At 31.9% G+C, this 10,183-nt stretch overlaps 1 protein-coding gene across 1 annotated transcript; it reads right to left on the bottom strand.

Annotated features, from left to right (window-relative positions):
- Positions 1–908: 908 nt before the first annotated feature.
- Positions 909–5,156, bottom strand: LOC140823722 (uncharacterized). The gene is made up of 3 exons (XM_073185198.1): positions 4,666–5,156; positions 4,090–4,170; positions 909–1,556 (listed from the first exon to the last, which is right to left on the bottom strand). The coding sequence occupies exons 1-3, from the start codon at positions 4,822–4,824 to the stop codon at positions 1,167–1,169; spliced, it is 630 nt and encodes a 209-aa protein (XP_073041299.1). The 5' UTR covers positions 4,825–5,156; the 3' UTR covers positions 909–1,166.
- Between the last annotated feature and the right edge of the window lie 5,027 nt (positions 5,157–10,183).

The following is a 10,183-nucleotide window of genomic DNA, read 5'->3' as shown; positions in this document are numbered from 1 at the left end:
ATTTATTAAAATTGTGTACTTGAGCTTGACTCTAGTCTATTAGCTTATAAGATATTTTTTAATTTAATCTAAATATTACAATATTAAGATGATATTTGATTAAATTTATTTAAAACAGCTTATAAGCTCTTTTATATATATACATATATATATATATATTTATATGTGTATATATGAAAATAGTTTCATACTTTTAATATTAAAAAAATAAGTCTATTTTATATTATATTTTCTTTGGAAAAATATATTAAATTTTATTTTCAATGTGTACAAGTAGATTAAAAAAATTAAAGTTACTAATTTACTCAATAAAATTTTACAATTTTTTTTATATCATAATAAAAAGATAGAACAAAACCTTATTTTAAGTTTGGTTGAAAGTAAAGTGATAAAGTGGAGATTTAAGAAGCGAGGATATATTGAAGATTTAAGTAGTTATAAACTGGTATTTTGGAGAAGTGAATATTAAAATCTTACTTTTTTTTAAAAAAAAAAGTAAGATTTCCAAACTTTTTTTTTAAAACAGTTTATTTTGATAGTTTCCAAGCTTTAATACAACGCATAAGCGTTTTTTAAAATTTATAAACTTTGTCAAACACCTTCTAAATCTTCAATACCGACTTTAGAGGTCGCGAATTTGCCAAGGGCACATCAAGAAGGCTCATGGCTTGGACCCTAATTGAACATTATGGGCCAAGTTAAATTGAACGCATATTCATTCTAATTTCTTTTGGACCCAAACTTGAGAATCAATTAGAAGGCCCGGTTCGCCCGCTCCACAAATAAATAGAAAGTTTCATACCACATAATTGAAAAATGATTAATTTTTATTCAATTAAATCGGTTTCTTTACTCACATGTACATGTGTGCACCGGTATAACTGAAGAGGGCAAAAAAATACCATACATAAACACCAAGAATAACTTATCAATCAAGCGACATACAGAGTGTAGTTTCTTACATGGACAACAATACTGACTAATGAGAAATTATAAACTTATAAAATGACAGACGATTAATATCGGATATTGAAAAGAAAAAGAACACCGATACCAAGTATATTAATTCATTTGGCAAAACCTGCAAGGGCAAGGCAATCTTCACTTTTTTAAAGATTTGCACTAGTGATTCTCTCACCCAATAATAGAGATGGGATTTCAGCATTTCAGTAAGTAGAATCATGGCCAGGGCTATCAGCATGCATGTCCATCGAAGACTCATTGGAACTCTGGGGATGGGGATTCGGATCTATGGATTGGTTGCAGCCAATCTCATTGTTCCGTATGGCAGCATTATTCACATTGTGAGCACCATGATATTGCTGGAGATTCCTGTGAGCAGGACTAGATAGTGCATTGGAGAAGATGGTGTTCTTGCTTTGGTCGGAGTTCCCTAAATGCATGCCTTGCCCAGCTGTTGTAGCCGCAAGTGCATTAGAAGATACAGGGAATCCGTGGTGAGCTGAGTGAATTGCAGCAGTTTGGGATGGTTGGTGGTGCTGCAACGTCGGCCTTGGGGATGGTGGAGGTTCTTCTGTCCCATAATCTAACTCGTTCTGCAAATTTATGAAATTCATATAGAAAAAAGAAGCGGGGGTTTGAAAAGCCAGGACATGATATGAATAACATGTCACTACGAATACACTTTAAAATCAGTCAACTGCATCCAATATTTCCTTTCCCGAAGGGTGGTTTTACTACATAAAATAAGTAAACTTTTATAACATGAATAAGTAAACTTCTATAACATGAAGTAGATCAAAAAGAAAGAGAACGCTTTGCCAATCTCCATAAACAGCATCTAAGCAAATCACATGCATTCATCTCTTTCAACATATTGACAATTTAACAGAAGAAAATCCATATCCAGGAATTGGAGATCAGAGGTTTTTCTCGTATGTGTATATATATATATATATATATAGATGTAGTATTCCAAAGGTATTTACTAAATATCAAATAGCACAAGGGTTTCATCCTTTCATGAGTTTCAACCAAAAATATTTGAGTCGGTGAGATTATGAGTAGAAAAGTTAGCTTTACATCAATAAAAAATACAACAGAACAAGATGTAGATAAAACTTGCAACATAAAAAGACGTATTCGAAACTCCTCATGTACAAACCCTCATCCTCTACCCTTTAAACTGATACTGCTGGTATTGGAACAAACAACATAAGGAGTACAAGAAATGAGAGAGGAACGAAATGGTTCGGGCAGGAAAGAAAAGAACTAGAAAATAAAGTCACCACACTTGAAGATAATAAAGTGAAGTAGTGTGATACTGCCAAGAAATCATACGAACTGGGTTCCTCAAATGGCTTTACTCGTGTTGTTAGACACAAAGTTCATCACCGTATCAAGGACGAAACAAACAAGCACACATAAAGGTAATCTACTTATTAAACACAGTTTTAAAAAACAGAGAAACTGCAGTATTACAGTTCGAGCAGACAATTTCCTTAATTCCTAAGGAACCAACCACCAGAAACCCACAGTGAGTTTTTTTCCCTACAAAATTATAACAATATTCAAAAACCTCTAGTTCCCCGGAGTTGAGCATGTAAAGATCCAAGTCCCAAATAAGCCAGACCTCAAACTATGAGAAATTGAACCAAGCCGACTGAAAACTGGAGTAAACCAAAGCCCCGATGCATAACTCTATCTCGTGGAATGTCTTTTATACTCTCATACACACTTTACATTTCAAAAATTATACATGTTTGATTAATCATGCTAATTTTCATATCAAGAATTTTGGTTTCACAAAATTTAACATGTATGGGAAACTACAGAAGCTGGAACATCATCAAGTTGAACATCATCATAGACCATCCAGTGGACTATCTCATCACATGTTTGGATATGTTTTACAGAGAGAAAAACTTGACATAAAGCCAAAAGCATAGAGAACTCATTTAATTTTGCACCCCACAATAGGACTTATTATAGGTTGATGGTGAGAGGAGAAAGCTGATCAAACCAATTGCTCCATAGCATAGTTGTCAAACGAGCGAGACGCAAAAATACCCTCCAAGTGTCTGGGGCTTAAAGCTTCACGATTTACGGAAAAAAGCACAATATACAAATGTCATAGATGAAAATCTACTATAAAGAAATTTAATATTAATTTCATTTATACCATATAATCTAATGCGCTTTATAGTTCTCAAAAGTGCAGGTCTTGCGCTTCGTGGCACTTTGCGCTTAAGTGAACGCTTTTAACAACTATGCTCCATAGTATCAGTACAATTAATTTAGAATGAAAAACACTAAGGATAAATTCATGTTACAAGATTTAACATCATAGTCTAGAATTTTCTTACAAATAATTGCATGTTAAGGCTAGTTCCCAGACAAAACCAGATCCCTCCACATGAATTCTTCACTCCAAATCAACTTAATGATAGAAAGTTGAAATATTCTACTACATCTACGCTTAATCGTAGGAAGTTTCAAACAGTTGGCAAAAACTTAAACAATAACAGCTAGTCATTCTAGGTTTCAGAAATCAAATACGAAAAGTTGAAATTACAGACATTAACGTGATAACGTCCACATCCATCAAAGTGAAATCAGACTTCAAACTTTGCTTTAGGATGTGCTCCCAAATCCCAATGAACAGCGAAGTTTCATCAAACAAACTACTCCTATTGCTTATATATAATAAACGGTAATCGCATAACATGGTTAAGTTGGTGCAAAGATCAATGGTCACAGTTAAAAAAGATTTCACGAGGATGAAGCAACAATGTAAAACTTCACAAATTGATAAACTATATTTATCTGTGGACAGAACAAAGTCCTCAGGCATCTGATGTGAATCGTTGGAGCAGAAATAAATACGCTCAAAACTGCAGGCAATCTATGAAAAATTTTCCTGATCACATTATGTATCATATCAAAGAACCAAAAGTGGATAAACAGAGAAGTTGATCTCTCCTACAGTTTTGATTAACTCAGACAGAAACACACGGTGAATTTTTAAAAACGCCACAAAAAACCAACATTAATGATGCAAAGTACTAGAAAACTGCAAACGCATTAAATTAATAGTGTAAAGTGTAAACTAATCAAGACAAGAAATACCTGCATATATGCAAGTATGTCACCAGTCATCACCCTCACCCCATCTTGTTGCTGTCTCAAAATCCAATCAGAAAGCTTTCCCTACAACCAAAAGAATACAATGCGTGGAAACAAGTCAATTATCATTTATTTGCTTGAAAATCCCTAAATCTTTAAACCACCAGATTCATCAGCCTCGAGGCATTCTTCCCATGTTATGCAACAACATACACAGAATACTTCAAATTTTCATCGAAGGAATGCATTTAAATAGTCGTCTGGAGTTTAATGTTTTGAACATCGGGTGCATTAAAGTACTACACAAATTAACCCTATCATGTGATCATTATAAATTAATAATCTTTACAACCACAAGCGTTCATCATAATCAAGAGCAAACGAAGACAAATTTAGAAAAATCAAAACATCAATTATCCGTACCCAATCACGAAAGACAAAGATAATAAGCAATTTACCAGCCAATTATCAAAACAAAACTCAATTAACGAAAATCCCCTCCAGATAAACGGAAACCTATCAACGATCGATAGCTATCAAACTTAAAAAGCTGAAAAGAAGGGGCAAGCAGCATCATACCAGCGCGTGACGTTCACCAGCCTGGAACGACAGTCGCTGTTGGTGCATAGTCTGGGTATACAGCTGCGAAAGACAGCTAGCAGCGCTACAAAAGGTGGAATACATGCTCCGATCCACTTCATCTAGCCTCGTCGCGTCGGATTTCCTCTTCTTTGCCATTTGACAATCGGTAACGATAAAAACTATGGCACCCTTTTTTCTCCCTTGATTTTTCACAAAAACCTCGACAGTCCCGTCCCGCCTTCTATATAATCTCTGTTTTGTGTGTGTTGTATATATACATACATGTATCTATTGCCTACGGAAACTACGTGAAGAATTACTCTTCTTCGGTGCTGGGAAAAAGCAAACGAGGATTTATCCAATGGGAGAGAAGAAACTGAAATGGAGAATTGTTAGGGTTGTGCTTTTAGACTACCACGTGGCATTTCCAGTGGTAACATGTTCTACTCGCCTTGGAGAAAAGCCACGGGCGACGGCTCCTGGTCGGTACTTTGTAAAGTCCTCATACTTTGTTAAATGTATCTGAGTAGGTCTCATGTGAGACCGTTTCACGGATCATAATATGTGAGACGGGTCAATCTTACTCATATTCACAATAAAAAAATAATACTCATAGCATAAAAAGTAGGAGCGAGTCTCATGTGATATCGCCTCACGGATCTTAATCCGTGAGACGGGTCAACCTACTCATATTCACAATAAAAATTAATACTCTTAGCATAAAAAGTAATACTTTTGTATGTGTGATCCAAATAAGAGATTCGTCTCACAAATACGACCCGTGAGACCATCTCACACAAGTTTTTGCCAAAAAGCAATACTTTTTCATGGATGACCCAAATAAGATATCCGTCTCACAAATAAAACCCGTGAGACCGTCTGACACAAGTTTTTGCCAATGTATTTAAGATTATATGAATTTATGAGCTTAAGCTCGATTGAGTTTTTGCAAACTAAAGATTGATATGTTACGATGAAACTAATAAAAAAATTAGAAAATTGTATTGTGGTATAATATGTTTGTTCATTCGTAATTTTGGTTATCAGTTTCATAGAATTATATTATTAGTCACGTATCATTTGATTTTTGAAGTTTTGATTATTTTTAATCTATAATGTTGATATAACACTATATATGTCAGTAAAATTGATTCTACGTTAGTTGCACATCGAAAAAAAACTAAAATTATATTTTTTTAAAAAAACAAAAGAAAAACATTTGCGGACCAAAATGATATTTGACAATATATAAAACCATAATCATTTAAAAAAAAAACCATAATCATAATTTCAAAACAGTTGAACATCGATAAAGAATTAAAATTATTTCAAAATTTTTTATTTAAAATTTGTATTTGAACGGAATATGTATATTACTAAAATTGAAAAATAAATCCAGGATAACCGAATGGGGTCTAGTTGAAAATAATTATAATATACTTAATGAGTTAAGGTATGTTTATAGGCAAAGTTTGTCGGAGACGGTCTCACGGATCGTATTTTTTATACGGATATTTTATTTGGGTCATCCATGAAAAAATATTATTTTTTATGCTAAGAGTATTACTTTTTATTGTGAATATTGATAGGGTTGACCCGGCTCACAAATAAAGATTCGTGAGACCGTCTCATAAGATCTACTCATGTTTATATATTAGTTAGTGATCCTTTTAACCGATTAAAATCTGTCAACTTTCGGGTAGCTTTTTATTAGCTAATGAATTACAATATTTGAAATCACGAACTTTCGGTTCTTGTTTTTTTTTTTATATATCAAAATTATGTTCATTTGGTGGTTAGCAGTTTCGAAGAAATCAAAATGTCGGTTTCAAGTTATATACTTGTACGTTTTCATTGAAATTTGACTAATTAAATTACCAAAATCATAATTAGGCGGTCTTACAACGTAAATTTTATAATTTTTCATTTTCTTTAATATAGTAAATTAGCAGCCAATATATTATTTATATATTAAGTTCAAAAGTATCAATAAATAGTTCACTAACTATAACATCATGTATTTTGTTCTTTCACAAAATAAAAGGTCAAATTATATATATATATATATATATATATATATATATATATATATATATATATATATATATATATATATATATATATAAACACACACACATATAAAACATAAGCTTCAAATCGTATTTCTCTTAGAAACTAAATCAAAATATGTTTTTATTAATAAGTGATATCAAAATATAATAAATATCACCCTTTAATTTATAGCTAGCTAGTTATGAATTGGAGGTTTGTTTCGAGGAGGAATGTAATCTATCGTGGACAAATCTTCATTGTCCCCGATTTCTTCTTTTGTTGCGACCATTTCCTTTGCAAGTTTCGTGGGATTTTGATGAAGAATATTCTCTTCCACGCGTATATTTCGTGCTACAATATCAAGAAAAAAAAATGATTATACAAGGGAGATCATGCATCATCAAAGAATAAACAGCATAGTTTCAAGCCTCGACAACAAAATCAAGGATAAATTAACAGGTTCAAAATTTTCATTTTAATATATTTTAAAAACGTGAATTTTGCCCGTCTCTCGAAATATATATATACCACGCCGTCCTCGACTAAATGATAAAGAAAATGAATTGAAAATTTAAATATTAAAATAGAAGGCAATGCCAATATACCTTGAGTAGTTGTTAAGAAGAAGCATATTAGCAAGATCGAAAGTGTTGCAAGAAACAGGCGTTTGGTTGGGAAAACAGCCATCTCAAGAATATGTGGCGCTCAAGTTGCGTATACAAATCTAAGTTTATACATTACGTCTTATTTATAGGCAGACAAATACAACTTCAATCGATAGTCATGCGCATTATATGTATTTGAAGATCTTACGTAAGTCAAATAGTCATAATTTTTTTAAGGGAATTGGAGTCTCCATCAGTGGCGGAGCCACATGTATAAGCCCGTGTAGCCTAATTTTTTTTAAAAAACATTATATGCAAATTTTGTATATTTTTGGATTAGCATGATATTAGCTCGGGTAGATCAATTTAAAATATTAAAAGATTTTAGAATTCAAAATTCTAGCTCGGGCAGAACCATTTCCTGACTACGCAATTGGTCTCCATGGACGTGGTTCAAAGTTGAATGTGTCTTGTTGATTTGGTTGGTGCATGTACTGTATATATAGTGGAGTTATTGTATTATGTTTGCGTCTGCCCATTATGCGTGAAAAAGTATATGGAATTGAAGCTTAAGGACAGTGCATATGCCACATGATAAAGGCCAACCACATGTTTGGTTTTTGTCATTTGTGTTTACTGAATCTATTCACTAAGTTTTGGCATCGTGAAAGCCTAGGTTAAATGTTTTTAATTATTATTTCTTGAAATATATACATACAATTTGATGGTATATCGTATCCCTTGTTGAGCAGATTGAATACTTTTTCTTCTTTCGAAATGATAAATATAACAAATGGATTACCGATGCATATGTGCGGTTGAAGCATACGTGTTGCTTGTACAAAGATAAATATGAGATATAGAGCTAGGTTTGCGGCGGTAGTTCAATTTGGAGAGAAATTGAAAAGGAGTTGCTTTCATTTAATTTGGATAAAAAGTTAAATAAGATGCGACGATGATTTAATTGCATTGAGAAATATATTTTGTCTTTAAACACAAAAAGATATCAGTGTATATTTGTTATTTTCATATTTTTCACTGGCCATTTTCTTGGTTGTTGCATTCATGTTTTGTTAATCATATTATTGTAACTCAAACTCAACAAGAGTTGTTTATTTTGATTCATGTGGAAGTTCAAGTCAGTGTTCTGAAAAGTGGAAGACGATAGATATACGGTCATTCTACTGCTTAGCGTTTAGGCGATCGTTTTGGTGGATTTTTTTTCCTAAATATCTAAATTTCTCTCCATCTTCATATTTTTCCAATAATTTTTGTATATAGAATTCAAACTCAAAATTAACTTCATATTTCTCATCTTTATCTGATACAACTGATTGAAACAAATTCTTTTAGAAAACTGATTCTAGTTGTATGTTTACTCTAGGGCCTAGGGGTGTAAACAAATCGAATCAATCCAATTTGACGAAAATTTGAAGGCTCGAAATAGTTCTATTCGAGTTTGAGCTCAATTTGAAAATTTTAAATTTTTTGGCTTGAATTCAGTTCGAATTAAAGCTCGATTTCGAGTTCGTCTCGAAATATTCGGTCTCATTTATTCATTAAACTTTTGTAAACTAATAAGTTTTAGTGTATAACGTTTTGCCATGAGGCAGTACACAAGTTTTTATACTTGTACATGATTTGTTTGGTCTCATTTTATTCATTAAATTTTATTTGTGTGTGTAATTAATGTATATCCCGCTGTATGTTGTGAATAGGTCTTACACCACCTGTACATAAACCATAAATTCTGATACACACAATCTTACTATTTTTGTATTTTTATATTAAACAAATCACTTGCACACATTTCGAAGAATGTTCTCATTTTAGCAATCAAAATTTTCTTATTTTTCTGGCGTTGGATATAGCCAATTTGAACGTACGACGGTTTATTTGGTGCCTCTAATATAATGTTCGTGACGCATGTGACGATATATCATATCATCCTTAGGGTTTGTAGAAGCAATGTCTAATATAATGTTCGTGACGCATGTGACGATATATCATATCATCCTTAGGGTTTGTAGAAGCAATGTCCGCACTCTCGGACCCAGCTAACGTTCTCGTGTTCTCCAGAATTTTCCTAATTCAGGTAACGATTTTTTCTAGCTACATTAACAACATTTTAATTTTTCAACCAATGTTTGAATTATTGTAATATTGGTAAGTTGATTCTGAAAATTATTATTGGTATGTATCACTATGACATTAGAATTTTTAATTAGTTTCTAATTGATGTAATTTTTGTAAATCAAGACCAAACCAAATATTACCTGAATCAAACTGAACCAAAATCGTGGTTTTGTTTCTATTTATAATTTAAACCACTAATTTTATATTGACAATTAACCCAACCGTTTGTTTTTTATGCCTCAACTAGTTAAATCTAAAATATTTTACTCTTTTAAAAAATGTTTTAGTGATACAACTACCATTTGTCCATCAAAGTAAAAGTATTATCGTTACTTTAGCACAGTTGTCAAAATAAAACTACCATAAATTGGATACTAGTACTAAAATTCTATCAAAATAATATATATTTAATCTTAAAAAATGTTACACGATTGTATCAATTTCCTCTATTTTAATCTAATTAAATTCCTTATTTAATTTAATTATATGATTTTTTGTTGTAACGGTTTAACTTTTATAATTAAGTTAAAATGTACTTTATTTATTCCAACCCATTTTTTTAAACCAAAAGCTAAGTTTCTTTCTAATAAAGTTTTTAAATTTTCAACCCAAAAAAATATAAATTTTTGAGCTTGTTCTGGGGTAAAATTGTGGTTTATTTTAGCAAACTAATTTTTGTATGAAAAATATTAAAATGGGCTTTTGGAATAAAATAATAATTG

Source organism: Primulina eburnea, chromosome 2 (assembly GCF_022965805.1).
Source record: "Primulina eburnea isolate SZY01 chromosome 2, ASM2296580v1, whole genome shotgun sequence".
NCBI classification, from domain to species: domain Eukaryota; kingdom Viridiplantae; phylum Streptophyta; class Magnoliopsida; order Lamiales; family Gesneriaceae; genus Primulina; species Primulina eburnea.
This window is presented reverse-complemented; position numbering and strand designations above follow the sequence as displayed.

Bases quoted from the DNA above. Each gene is read 5' to 3' on its own strand.
- LOC140823722 (XM_073185198.1), bottom strand. From the start codon at position 4,824: ATGGCAAAGAAGAGGAAATCCGACGCGACGAGGCTAGATGAAGTGGAT. The intron at 4,171-4,665 runs GTATGATGCTGC...TTTTGGTTGTAG, and splicing joins CTGGTGAACGTCACGCGCTG to GGAAAGCTTTCTGATTGGAT. The intron at 1,557-4,089 runs GTATTTCTTGTC...ATAAATTTGCAG, and splicing joins ACATACTTGCATATATGCAG to AACGAGTTAGATTATGGGAC.